At 40.7% G+C, this 13,959-nt stretch overlaps 1 protein-coding gene across 2 annotated transcripts in view; it reads left to right on the top strand.

The window, feature by feature from the left end:
* zdhhc8b (zDHHC palmitoyltransferase 8b) overlaps nucleotides 1-13,152 on the top strand; it is a 68,678-nt gene extending 55,526 nt beyond the window's left edge. Inside the window, exons 3-11 of one of the 2 annotated variants that reach the window (XM_079252128.1) lie at nucleotides 2,186-2,343; nucleotides 3,018-3,190; nucleotides 3,460-3,562; nucleotides 4,428-4,519; nucleotides 5,377-5,467; nucleotides 7,659-7,764; nucleotides 8,658-8,764; nucleotides 8,852-9,915; nucleotides 10,463-13,152. In XM_079252128.1, coding sequence (XP_079108254.1) covers nucleotides 2,186-2,343; nucleotides 3,018-3,190; nucleotides 3,460-3,562; nucleotides 4,428-4,519; nucleotides 5,377-5,467; nucleotides 7,659-7,764; nucleotides 8,658-8,764; nucleotides 8,852-9,915; nucleotides 10,463-10,595 — 2,027 coding nt within the window. In that variant the 3' untranslated portion in view covers nucleotides 10,596-13,152. Of the gene's footprint in view, nucleotides 1-2,185; nucleotides 2,344-3,017; nucleotides 3,191-3,459; nucleotides 3,563-4,427; nucleotides 4,520-5,376; nucleotides 5,510-7,658; nucleotides 7,765-8,657; nucleotides 8,765-8,851; nucleotides 9,916-10,462 lie in introns of both variants that reach the window. The other variant, XM_079252127.1, reaches the window with a different exon arrangement.
* Nucleotides 13,153-13,959: the final 807 nt, after the last annotated feature.

The following is a 13,959-nucleotide window of genomic DNA, read 5'->3' as shown; positions in this document are numbered from 1 at the left end:
TTTCTTACAGCTTCCTGTCATCAAATGATATAATCTGCAACAGGATCATGTCTTAACGTATGTCCAACAGAGTCATGATTACAGTTGTGACTTCAAGAAGGAACAGCATAACATTCATCAGAGCAGCACAGAGTTTCGCTACCTTAATATCCGCCTCTCACAGCCTGTTGAAGCTGACACACTTCACATGCAGTTATATAAGCCTCCATCGTGGAGGTTGTATTCAGCATCCCTGAGCTGCTCCGCCTGCCAAGCATAGTGCAGGCAGCTCCTTGTCCTCCACCGTACCTAGGTTAAGTAGAGATGATTGGACCCGTCCCAGGGGCAGTGTGATGCTGTTGGAAGAATTATTGTAACTTGCAACGAGATTATCATGATGTAATGCTGCTGGTACCCTGCGTGGCTTTAACTACAGAGAGGCAAAAAGTTATTTTATCTGTTGCTATGTAAATACAGTTGTCCTAGCAGAAAATTAAATAGAAAAAATGCTTACAAAACACACTACAATTTGGGAAAATTAGGAGGATTTGAATTTTTGTTATCAATGCATTTTTTCCCTTTGCATCTTCACACAATTGCTACAATATGGCTGACTTGTGTTGCTTAGGAAACTAGAAAAAAAAAAAAGTAAACTAAACCAGATGAAAGTTAAGTAATGAAAAGAAAGTCCTTTTTTCCTGCAGAAAATGATTCCCCAAATTATATTCAGCATATTTAATGTCCATGAGTAAAATGTAAAGCGTTCTTAGAGCAACAAATCCATAATTAACAATGTTTTTTGTTCCCTTCAGCTTCTTGTTTTAGCTGAACAATAATCACAAAGAAAGATGTGTTGGATGTAGTTACAGTGCTGGTGTCAACAGCACCAGCAATACTACAGTCAGTCCAGTGTAGATAAGTGTCTCAAGTGCTCATTATATCAGGCCAATGGCTTGATTGTTATTAACGGCAGTTTAACTCGGTTAAGTGTCATTGAGCAACATCATAAAAATTTAGTGTCCTCTCTGTGTTATTTGCCCAACTCATAGTGGAGTAAGTACACAGCTTGGTCCCATCATGCAGATGCAGACATCTGTGTATGTGTGTGTGTGTATGTGTGTGTGTTTGGTGACTCATAATTTCAAAGATAATTGATTATTGCAGCCCTGTAATGTCAGTGGTTCAGCTGACCTTCACATGAGCATTCAGGCTGAAGGTAATGAACTCTGTTAAAAGACTCCAGATGCTGGATGAGGAAACATGAACGTTGCCTGTGAAAACTAAGAAATTAAAATACTTTTAATGCTAATTTGTACGAATACACTAACTATTGTCTCAAATCAAGACAATGATCTGTCAGCCTGAATCAAGATTCAGGAAAAAAAAAGAAGCTGAAAGAGGAGATTGAAGTGTAGCTGCTGTTTGTGTCTGCTGGTTTGGCAGGCGGTTCACCTTTAAAATCTATTTGAATCGACTTGAGAGCCATAATAACAGAGCAGTCTCCTGCTATGGAACTGTTTATTTCTGTTCTCTGCCTTTGTTTCTCTCTGCTTTCCTTTCACTCTCCTGCTTTCATTTTTGTGTCTGTCTGTGTATGTGTATGTGTATGTGTGTGTGTGTGTGTGTGTGTGTGTGTGTGTGTGTGTGTGTGTGTGTGTGTGTGTGTGTGTGTGTGTGTGTGTGTGTGTGTGTGTGTGTGTTCAGCTACCTGGTTTCCCCTGCAGTTATTATTGTATTGTGAAATGATTTTCTCAACTTGGAGCTTCAGCTGAATGAACCCTTTGATGAACTGAAAGATTTTTTTTTCCACAGCAGCTGCAAAGCAGAAAGCCTTCAGTTACAGGAGAAGCTTCATATAAACTGTGACTAGAATCCCACCAAAAGCTACGACAATACTTCTTCTGCCTCTCATATTACAGTCATGATGTTTTTGTTAATCAGTCTTAATGTTCAAAGCTGATTGAATAGGTCACAGCTACAGAAATGTTCATCTCTCTGTGTGTTTGCTCTCTGCTGACAGCTACCAGCAGGGATGGGCTTCGTTTAAGGTTCTCTCCTGTAGTTCCTGTCAGATGAAGTCGTAAATCAAAACCAATCTCTCTTGTATGCCTGTTTGTGCTCCATGAATGAACTAAATGTCCCCCCCCTCGAAATGCATCAGTGCTCTGTCAATGTGCTTGTCTGTGGGTGTGTTTGCATCCCGCAGCCGACGAGGACGAGGACAAGGAGGATGATTTCCGGGCGCCGCTTTACAAAAACGTGGAGATCAAAGGCATTCAGGTCCGGATGAAGTGGTGTGCCACCTGTCACTTCTACAGACCACCTCGATGCTCACATTGCAGCGTCTGTGACAACTGTGTGGAGGTGTGTATGTGTTCAAACGCACATCCACAATCTGAAACAGACTGTTTGGGTTGAGTAGACGCTGACTGATACAGAATCACTCCTTTATCTGAATTTTATGGCGTATTAACTATTAAATATCATATCTAAAACACCTTTTTTGGTTTGAATGAACAAACTGTGCAAAGGTAAGTGAACTGTACAGACACACACGTTACAGCACAGCTATAGTCCTGTTTCAGAATCCTGTTCCTTCTGGGTTTATTTAAGAAATATTCATTAAAATATGAAAAAACAAAAAAGTCAAGTGGATGTAGATGATTAGGATTTAAAGTAAAGTAAGTTTAGAAAGACTTGACAACAACTGGATATCTGTTAGACCACGTTGATCTGCATGTTGCTCCTCTGAGGAAGTACAGATCGTTGGCAACTAATCTGACTTAACGGATTTTAATGTGGGCAGGATGTTGAAGTATACATAGTATTTCATCGTGTCTAATAAAATGGTAAAATAAACTCATTTTCGCTTTTTAAAAAATTAAAAGAAAAGCTGTCATTTGCCTGAGTTTATCACCTTTATAAACAGGTTCTGTTTCAATAGCACAGTTTTTCTTTGCTGAAATCTTTTGAAAGAAAACACCTCCTGAGGTTTTTTCTCTTTTTTTGATTACTGTGACTTCCTCCTTCCTCCTCAGGACTTTGACCATCACTGTCCCTGGGTGAACAACTGCATTGGACGGAGGAACTACCGTTACTTCTTCCTCTTCCTGCTTTCGCTGAGTATACACATGGTGGGAGTTTTCTCCTTTGGCCTCATCTTTGTCCTCCACCATAAAGAGAGGCTGGGAACATTGCACACCACTGTCACGTATCCTTCCACTTCAGAAATCTTGTGCAACATTTAAGCTGTGCAACATCAGTCCTGTAGATGTACGTTTGCTTCAACCTCCCTATGAAGTGAACTATGCCTGTACACGATCAAAATGATCAGACCGACCATGCATTTTATTTTGGGTTACATCGTTGTGCAGCAACAGATTTTTTTCTATCATATTTTGCAAACATTTCTGACGTTCTTGCAGAATAAATATTCACCTTATTGTGTTTTTTTGTGGTTAACCTTGACTGTGTGTCCAGCTTGGTGGTGATGTGTATAGCAGGGCTTTTCTTTATTCCAGTCATGGGACTCACAGGTTTTCATATGGTGCTTGTGGCTCGTGGCCGAACAACCAATGAACAGGTGAAGCAGTGAAAAAGTGCTGTTTTTCTATCTGTCTAGCTGTTTGCTTGTTTCACACAATTTTACACAAAAAACTACTGAAAGGATTTTTCTTTCTGAGAATGGATCTTGGTCTAATTTAGATTCCATTACATTCTGGGAGTGATCCAGATCACCATCTGTATCCAGCAAGTTTTTCTAGGATTCTTTATCATTGTGAGATAGGACCGTTTTCAGTATATTTGCATATAACAACACTATAAATACATATAACAACACAAGTGTACTCGGCTAAAAAATACAGAAGTTCTCAACAGGTTTTACAAGATATCAAAGATAGATCAGGATCCTTGCAAAACTCTGGATACTAGGCTCTGGAACAGGAAAAAGTAGGAGATATTTGTAATTTTCATCTCTGCATGAGAACATATTAAGATGTAAACATGCAGCAAATATCAAAATTCAGCCAGGATGTTAGATTTATTATCAATTAATCTAGGACTTTAAAAGCGTATCTGTAGAAAAAAGACAGTGGGATAAGAATATAGAGTGAAAATCACAGTATGGGGGTAATGAGCTGCTCGGCGGAGGTCTGCGCTCTCTGAGGACTTTTCTAGTTTTGATTGTAGTCAGTTCATTCAGTTTTTTTTTTTTTGTTTTTTTTTTAAACTGAACAGACAGCACAGAGGATAATGATCAGCACATATTATATTTCTATACTCACTCTTTTTTTTTTTTTTACATTTTTTTTTTTTTTATGAATCTACTCTGTATTCAAACGCAATTCCTCTGTGTTAGTGTGTTAGCATGTAAATGGTTTTCCACACACAGAGTGTCCTTGTGCTTCCATTGCTGTTGGCTCTAAACGAAACATTGCATTCCTCAGGTGACAGGCAAGTTTCGTGGAGGAGTAAATCCTTTCACCAAGGGTTGCTGTGGCAACGTGGAGTTCGTCTTATGCAGTCCCCTTGCACCCAGGTAAGATGCTTTACTAAGCTGCTTGTGTGCATTTTTGCATTAAATGCATTTAAAATGCTGTTTGTTTGTTTTTAAATAAAAACCATTGTCTTAGTACAGATGTATGCACGTGCATGTATTCATGCAGTGCATTTGTGGCTTATTAAAGCTCATGACATCCATGCAATTGCACAGACACAGCGTGTCTAATCACTGCAATGATAAAACAGACAATACTACAAGTGCATGCACATGCTCTGAGGTGATTGCAGGGGTATGCATCGAGTTCTGCCTGAAGACAGCCAGCAACCCTGGGGGAATGGCAGATGGCTAAGAGAACTGACTCACTCCGTAGAACAACAGTTAATGGGAATCAGTGCAGAGATGCACACAGAGCATCACAAAAGTTTTACATCCTATTGGGACAAGTCTCTTTCCATAAAAATCAACAGCATGACTGCAGAGAGAGAACTGTATGTGGGAGGGAAATGTTGTGTTGCCAGCATCTCCTATTAAGTTGTTGCAGGGTCCCTTGATGGAAGATGTTTGATTTACTGAACCACTGGCTCAGATTATGTTTAACCAGACTGTTACTAAAAAAAAAAGCCATTTTAAAATGCAACAGTAATGTGTGACAGTGACAGCCATTTAATTCTTGTCCTATAAGACTGACTGACAGGCCAGTAGAGAAATGTGTTTGGGGACTTAAATAAATAAGGTTTTGAAATGCAATTTGAATAAATGTCTGATAATGATAAGCCAGCATAGGTTGAAAATTATATATGAAGTTAAGTATAAGTCAGGATGAAGTGGTGTGACGTTACCAGAAAGATCCTGGTTTTTCATGTGCCCAATTTTTTTTATGTGTTTCTCTGCAGGTACACGTTCGACCCCAGGAAAAAGCCCCATGTCAAAATTCAGCCTCCATTCATCAGACCAGACTTCTCAGACAGGCAAATCACCATCAAGGTCAGCGACAATGGTATCCACAGCACCATAATCAGCTCCAAGGTGAGAGGCTCACAATTGCCTCCGAGCTCACCTGTGTTACTCTGTGACTGCGTTGACCTACAGCTAATCGTGTTTCTGATGTACCTTTGTCTTTTGCTTTGATTTCTGCACATTTGTAGCACGGCGCATCTAAGCCTGGTTACAAGGCAAACTGGGATCTAATAGCTCAGTATAGCCATGCATATCTGAGCATTTCCACTTCACTTACAGCAGGATTTCATTAGAACTATGACTACAAAACAGGTGACTCAGACAAGGGATAATGAGTCTGACAAACACTGACCCTGCAGAATGAATTTAAGGCAGAAGCTAATGTTTTGTGTTGATGCTTTTATCTCTCACTCAGCCATTAGTTTACATTGGCTGTGTGTGCCAGAGCCGCAGGTGAAGCCTTCTGTACAGACTATACTGAACATCTGCATTCAGTGCAGCTCTCACCACCACATATGCATCTCATTTTCATCTAATTTAGGGGTATCAATAATTTCTTATTAATACTTTATATTCTGCTAATCAAATATAATCAGCTTCTGTAGTGGTGTTTTAGTTAAACACAGAAGAAGAGGTCCATGACACACAGACTAAAATGTTTTCCTTTATAAATATTCAGGTCTGTTGACTTTATATTGGTCTAAAAGCTCAGATGATACAAGAGATTTACTTAATACTGCAGGGGGGTAACATCAGCAAACAAATAGTGATTATTATTCATTGCTAATATAATAATATATTTAGTTGTGTGGTACGGTGTTGTCTTCGAGTTTTTTTTGTTGGTTGAATGATCTCATTTTCAAACAACCTCAATAACAACAAAAAGCAGTTTCTGTCTTGAATCATCGAGTCAAACTCTAATATTTGTTTGACCCCTGGGTTAAACTGAACAGACTGTGACACTGTGAGATATTTAGACAGGGATATGGGAACAGAGCTGGGAAGTGACATGCAGCAAAGATCCAGACAAAAGAGGCACTCGTGCGTGTGAGCTGCTATTTTTCATTTTGTCAAAAATATTGAGATTGTTTTGTGTGTGGATGTGTGTGTGTGTGTGCGCGTGTGTGATTTAAATGTCTTTTACCATGTAAGAATGCCACTGCAAAATGTGGCTAGTGTAAAGGCAATTATTTTGACACCAGTCATGTAGTTTAATGTGCTGAAGCTCTAAGATTGTTTTAGCATTTCCATTCAAGAAGGAGATCATTTTCTGTGACAGGGAGGGATTAATTTTTTTAGCTTCAAGTACACTAAAAAAATGATTATTTTCTCTTAATCTCTATGCTTTCTTTTGGTATTAAGTCCTCTTTAGTGTCCAGTTACAGTATATGTGTTGGGACAACATATTTGTCACAGAAACTAGCTGAAATCTTCAATAAGTGTTTTGTCTATGCTGCTTATGTTAGTTTGGTTAATGAATGATACCAGATCTTGATAAGCCAGACTGATGTGAGTTAACCTCATAAAACCTCTTAAGTGTTCATTCAACAACTGATGTAAAAATGTAATCAATCAAATTTAGACCTAGTCACTGCAAATAAGTTAAATCAAACCAACCTCAACAGTATGATGCAACTGAGCAGAAACCCGCCCCATGTTTTTCATATGTTCATTCGAAAAGGGCTCAATTTACATACAATTAACAAAAATGAATGATTCAACTGAGCTAAATTTAGTTTATTTATGATTTTTTTTTCTTTGCTTTTGGGATTGTATAAGATCCATTTTTCCCTTACAGTGAGATGCATTGATTCTGCACATCAAACTTTGTATATAAGTGTTGTGGTTTGCTGTTCAGTTAGTGGAAAATCTGAGTAATTTCTAAGTATCTTGCTTGACTGTGGCAGTCATAGTCACTTACCACCATGACGCTGTTAATTCTTGAACTAATAGTGTTTCACTTGTAATTTGCTGGAATCTTGAGTTGAACTAGAAATGTATGTTTTCAAGACATCGTTTTCTGTTTGCCTCATTAGCACCTTAAACTATATATTTAGGCTCATGTAGAGCAACTACCTCGTTTAGCTTCACCACAATGCAGCCCTCTGATAGAGCTGTGTTGATGCATCCTTAGCAACAACAGATGGTCCTCTCTGTTAAAAATGCCGATCCCCCACCTGTTCTGGATGCTTTTAACACCCCACTTTTCTCCTTGCAGTCCAAAAGCAGTCTCGACGGTCTGGACAACAAAGAAATCCAACCACCACTGCCACCCAAAGCTGACAGGTACAACCAGCTTAAAGGCCAGCTGACCTCTAGCGAAGGTAAAAACCACAATCACACCCTTCCTCTTCCTCTCAATCATTGTCGATTAAATTTATCCTACTTATCAGGGCTGCACCAAACAGAAATTCCCCAGACTCCCTCTGTACACCACCAGCGTCCCAGTTTGTGAGTTGGCGCTAGTTAAGCCTGATGAATGCCTGTCCCTATGGTAGGTGACAGCCGATGGCCTTTTTCAAGCTTGGCCAGAGAAGCAGTGTGATCTGTAGTGAGGACGCACAGATTTGTGGTGCTGTTTGACAGTGAATCACCATCGAGATCAACATGAATCACCACCTTTTTTTTTTTTTTTCCATGTGATATCTGATAAGATTGGGAATATGGTGCACAATCAGCTTTTCTGTGTAGACTGGGAATTTCTATGGATGTGGTTTTACAGTTGAGGGTGCAGATCCATTCAGTGGTATGAAGTGTCAATAATGTATAATGTAGTGTGAACAGCAGGTTCCCTTCTGAGGATCAACAGTGTCGTGCTGCATTATGTCAGGGAGTGAACATTTTCTACTCATCCACAGAAAACTACTGCATTCTGCTGGTACCCAGAAGTACTGCAGTTGATCTAAATGGATGGCTTTCCTTTCCAAATTTTCCAAATTTTTGGAATTTCAAATTTGTGGAAATGGGACAAAAGCAGCTACTGGCTAAAATGTACCTTTTATACATTTTCTTTTGCTCAAAGAGTGTAACATGTCAGTCATAATCACTCACTGCTTGCCTCTGCGACGTTGCATCAATCAGGAGTCTGTGGATTTCTGGCAACTCCTTCGTCCTCTAAAATCTGATATTTATTCGTTCCCAAAAATGTCTGTTCTAGCTGCTGTTATGTAGTTTAATCATTTTCATCTTTATTTCATCCTTTCTTTGTGTACTATAGAAAGTTCTCTTTCTGGTAAAACCCACCCATCCACTCCAGCCATGTACAAGTTCAGGCCGTCTTTTGGCACCATGCCTAAAGTCCACTACCATACCGCTGGAGAAAAGGTAAGAAGACTTGTTTTTTTTTAGTGTGAAGTTCATTTTATATTATTTCTGTGAAACTGTGAGACACATTCCCTCTTTATTCCATAGATTATCATGACTGATGAACGAAAGACTTCAGCCATCATGGAAGAAGGTGTCCGTGGTCATGACTACCGATCTGAGCCAAACCTGGACCTGCCTGAGTATGCCAATGCTCCACTCCATCGTACTTTCCAGTCCTCTCCTCACCAACTGGACTCTGACCCCATCAACTCCCGCACTCTCAGCTTGAAGCAGGGTCACCGCCGGCCAGAAAAGGGCCACCTCCAGGCCCTGTCGCCCCAGACGGTCACTTCCACTCCATACAAGGGTGTTTTCTCTCCAAACACTCTTTCCAACCGTAACGGTAGTTTGTCTTACGATAGCCTGCTCAACCCCAGCATCTCTCCAGCCAGTGCCAATGAGTGCATGGCCCATCGCGGAATGCCCTCTGTTGGATTTCACTCACCCTACCTGCCCACCAAAATGTGCCACATCCGGGAAACTGACATCCATAGACAACAAGTTGCTCCCACCTACAGTCCAGTGTTGCCCCCCAGGGCGGTGGGCAGACAGTCCCCTCACCTACGGGACAGAGAGCCATCTCCAGTACGCTATGACAACCTCTCCCAGACCATCATGGCCTCCATTCAGGAACGAAAGGAGATGGAGGAAAGGGAGAAGCGGCAGATGCTGCACGGATGCTCCCAGACCCACATCTATGCCCAAGACTCTGGAGTTTTTGATGGGGGTTATGGTCCACCTACCAATGCTTGCTACCAAGATGGACCTCGTGGCCCTGGCTCCAGAGGTCCAACACCCCCAGCTTATGGAGGCTCCAGGGACAACCTAATGGGGGTTGGGCTGGCGAGCTACGGTCAAAGAACCCCTGTGCTGCGCCACGCCGGCTCCACGCTGGGCCGTGCCCCTCGGACTTCATCCACCTCCCTGCACACAGATCACAGTAGCAGCAACAGCAGCCAGTGCAGGGCACCGGGCTCTGAGGGCCCCTATCGCTCCCCAGCTCACCAGCCCCACTCCCCTGCTATCCCCCGATCCCCTTCCTACTCCCACCAGAAACTCTCCTACATCAATGCTCACGAGAGGACAGACTCACCTCGCCTGGGGGTCAGGTATGAATCTTAACGTCACCCCCCCGCGGAGAGTAGTCTGCATGCAGTGTAGTGAGCCACTGGAAACTGGAGGGCTTTGAATGAATTTCCACTGAAAACTTTGCTCTGTTTGCCGGACGCAACCAGGGATTCCTGGGCTCTAGTGTTCTACTAAAGTTACATGTAGCATTTCCATTTTGATGTATGATATTCTGTTATGACCATTTATTCATATGTTTGCTGTTCATTTGCACTTGTTCTGTTCTGTTTGCCTTTCTAGAAAAAAAGACATCTTTTTTTTTTTTTCCATTATCTCACACATGAAACTTAATAAAACTGTGACTCCTCATTCCGTTTTCATTCGCATGCTTTTCACCGTCTTGTCTAACATTCCCGAACGTTCCTCGTCACTAACGAGTTTGCATTGAAGCAATCTTCCGTGCTGCATTTTTCCAGAAGACTAATCTGCATGTGCACACAGCTCTTTTTATTCCGTCTGTGCTGAAACTCTCTGGTAATTTTTTTCTTTTTTTGCTAAATCATTCTCTCTTCTTCTCTTTCCACTCAGAGAGGCCATGAAAGTTAATGGGCAGATGGACTGTCACCTGAGCACTCACGGTGCCACCCACAGCCCCAGTCGCCACAGTAACGTGAAAAAGGTGACCGGTGTTGGAGGCACCACATATGAAATATCTGTGTGAGCAACAACTCATCTATAAAAAAATTTAAAAAAAAGACACATTACTATTAAAAGAAATGATCCAGTTTGTTATTTAAAAATAATAATAAGCGGTCAGGGACACTTGGTACCTGCTGTTTTTGGATTCACTGTCCAGTTGGAGGATCTGACTCCTCTTGTCTTGATTCTGTTGAGCCAATGGCCATATGTACTTTTACTGGAGGTGAGGTCTTTCAGTTGAACACCACAGCCTGTGTTGTATGTGTGCAAAGTGTTTTGTGGTTTCCATCGCTGCGAATCATTGTCTTGATCGTGGAAACGGAAAGCGCCCGGCAAGACTGTGTCACTCATCTGCAACTACGAAGCATCCGTTGTCCCAGATGTTGCCCATAAGCGTCGCTCCTGTGAAGTCTGGGCACCACAGACAGTAAGCTCAACATCCTCACCTCTGCAAGAAGACTCTTTATCGAGTCGGCTGACTTCAAGGATTCGCGGTGCTTCATGTTAACTTGTACTGTTCATGTCGTCTTTGGCGTATATGGAGGATGTTTACAGCTTTCGACAGTGATGTGTAAGTTCAGAAAGAACACAAGGGAGAGGATACGGGGCATATGAAGGATGGGGAAGTCATCTTGTCAAGCCTGGTTGCAATTCCAAATTAAATGAGAAAGGTTTACTTTAAAGAAAAAAAAAAAAACATCTTAATTTTCTCAGGAATTAAAGCAACCAGCAGAGATGCTAGTTGGCATGAATTCATACAGAATAAATGTGTCCTTTTGTTGACGTGTAAATTACTTTCACAAAATGCAGTGTGGTTTCAGAAATAGTTTCAAACTGAACCACTATCCAAGTGATGGGTTGATATATTTGCATTCGGAAATGCCACAATACCTCATCCCAATGTTTCTCACAAAGTCTCGGACAAGTTAAGCCTTGCACAACCAAAAGAAACAGATATGAAATGATACTGAGTATGTTTCTGCTGTAGTCATATAGCATATATAAGAGAAAGGATATTACAGGAAAGAGATTACAACTTATCATGTTCACACAATTTATCATTTTGTAAAGTTTTTTTTTTATATCAGTTTGGGTTTTTTTTTTTTTTTTTGCATACCCAATCTTTAAAATGCAGTTTTGATGCATCCTTTTAAACAGTCGCTTAAGCCTGGAATGGATATTATCCTTTGAGTGGAATTTCTTTTGAGCTCCTAAATCGTGAAATTACTAAATGAATGAGATCATGAACAATGGGTAAATCTAATATAGCCTGTTATACTTTGCTGTGTTTTTAGTGTATAATAAGTGTAATTGATTGATTTGTGATGTTGTGAAAAAATGGAATCATAAAAGTCGTAATCTTTGACTAATGAACGGACACATGGTTCGTGCAGAGCTGCCAGCATGCTGCACACAAGTCGAGGAATGGGCTTCGTGTCAAAGCTGCCTTGAGACACTGGTGCCAAGTGGCCACACACACACACACACCTTTAACTTCTCGAAGTGTCGAATGTGGCATCACTGCTGAGTGAAAATGCTAAATCAGTTGGTTTGCAGAAGCTGTCTGGTACAGCTCGGGTATGATCCACCATTAAGAGAAAAATTAGAGTCCATGCTTGTATTACTTTGTCCTTTAGTCAACAGTTATTATTCAGACACAAAATGCAAGGAATTATATGGATGTAAAATGCTACATTTGTTTGCATTAAGGAGGAAAAAACCATTGTTGCCTTTTGAAAAGATAAGTTTCCTACACAATGATCTGTGGTTGAAACATTACTATATAAGGGACAATGTAAAATACTTTATGGGGTAGAAATGGAGCTTTTTGAGCATCTTGGACTGGGTACATATGGAATGAAAACTTCCTGACAAATGGCTGACGTGATGTATGATCTTTTTAGTAAAAGAAAAAAAAAAAAAAAAAGGAATTGATGGTTTAAATTCTCCATAGGTTGCAGAATAAAGGCCTGGGGCTTTCTGCAGAGGATGTTACTGACACTTGTAGTTTCAGCTCTTGCTAGCATGGTTTGTGAGGTCTCACCCAGCTGCCTTACAGAGGAGAGTACAGCAGAGTAATAGGACTGTGGTTAAACCACGTGTCTGGTGAAATGCTGAAAGTTTGATGTAAGGCTGTGGTAAACAGGGCTAGCTTTTTGACTAAATCTAAATAGGAACATCTTTAACTAGACAAACCACTAGCTGCTGAGGATCCTTTAAACCCATCTCTCATGACTTTCAGACCCCCATTTGACCACATATCAAAAATGCAATCGATGTCATTCCTCAAGATGACTGCCATGAGTCCAATGTTCCTTTTTCTGGGAAGGACATCACTGCAGGTCAGGGGCCATTCCTGACAGTCAACAATGTCTGAGTTTGTTTTTCCAAAACAGATGTTATAATATAGAATACACTATAACTGTATGTGTTCCTATTTTTGTGAAGAGGAAATATTCCCAACGACATGAGCAAAGTAAATAAAGTTTCCAACTATGAGTGAATTGGATGTATTCTTGCCAACAATCAACTTGCCCATCAGTTCACGGGCCGTCGCACAGCTTGCAGTTTAAAAACATTAATGAATGCAAACATGGTATTTAACAGCTTTTATTTGAAGTTTGAGGAAACATTTGAGATCATCTGAGTGCAAACGAGGAGCAACATTTCATCCATATACATGTATTTACAGATGCACTGGCACTTGGATGCACTGAAGAGGCAAGGTTTAGAACTTATTTAGTGGGGGGGGGAAATGAGTGATAAGCACATAGATCAGATGGGGCACACTCTGTTACATATACTCTACATGCTTTGAAGCCTGGGAATGTAATAAGCTAAACGTTACAAACGATCTCAAGGTGAGGAACTTGAGCCAGAGAAGTTGCACCAACTGAGGAACCGTTTACTCTGGGTTAAATTATTATCAGATACTCTCGATAAAAAAGGAAAAATGGAATTATAAGCAAAGTGCATCTGACCTATCAGTAAATAGACATCTGCAGCACTCATCCAATATACTTCAACGGCCCAAAGTGGATGATTCTTGTCATCTGCTACCAAGAACACTGATTAAAGAGGGAACCAAGAAAACTATCTCTACAAGGCATCCACTGAGACGTCTTCATCTTACTTGTTATCTGACAGTGGAAATGTGAACAGGGTGTGAAGGCCCACTGAGTTGCATCATGGGTTTACCACCTAATGACAATGCACCTCCATAATGCCTGGTCCCTGACCCTGTGCTGCATAGAAGCAGGCTACATTATCCTCTCAATCTACAAACATACTCTGCATCAGAATAACAAAAAGGAGAAAAAAAAAACAAAAAAAAAAAACAAAACCCAATGTGGGAATTATCGCCATAACAAGCCTCCTTTCAGTTT

The sequence above is a fragment of the Telmatherina bonti genome (assembly GCF_933228915.1).
Source record: "Telmatherina bonti genome assembly, chromosome: 13".
NCBI lineage: Eukaryota > Metazoa > Chordata > Actinopteri > Atheriniformes > Telmatherinidae > Telmatherina > Telmatherina bonti.
The sequence above is the reverse complement of the archived record's forward strand: the minus strand, read 5'-3'. Positions and strand labels throughout refer to the sequence as shown.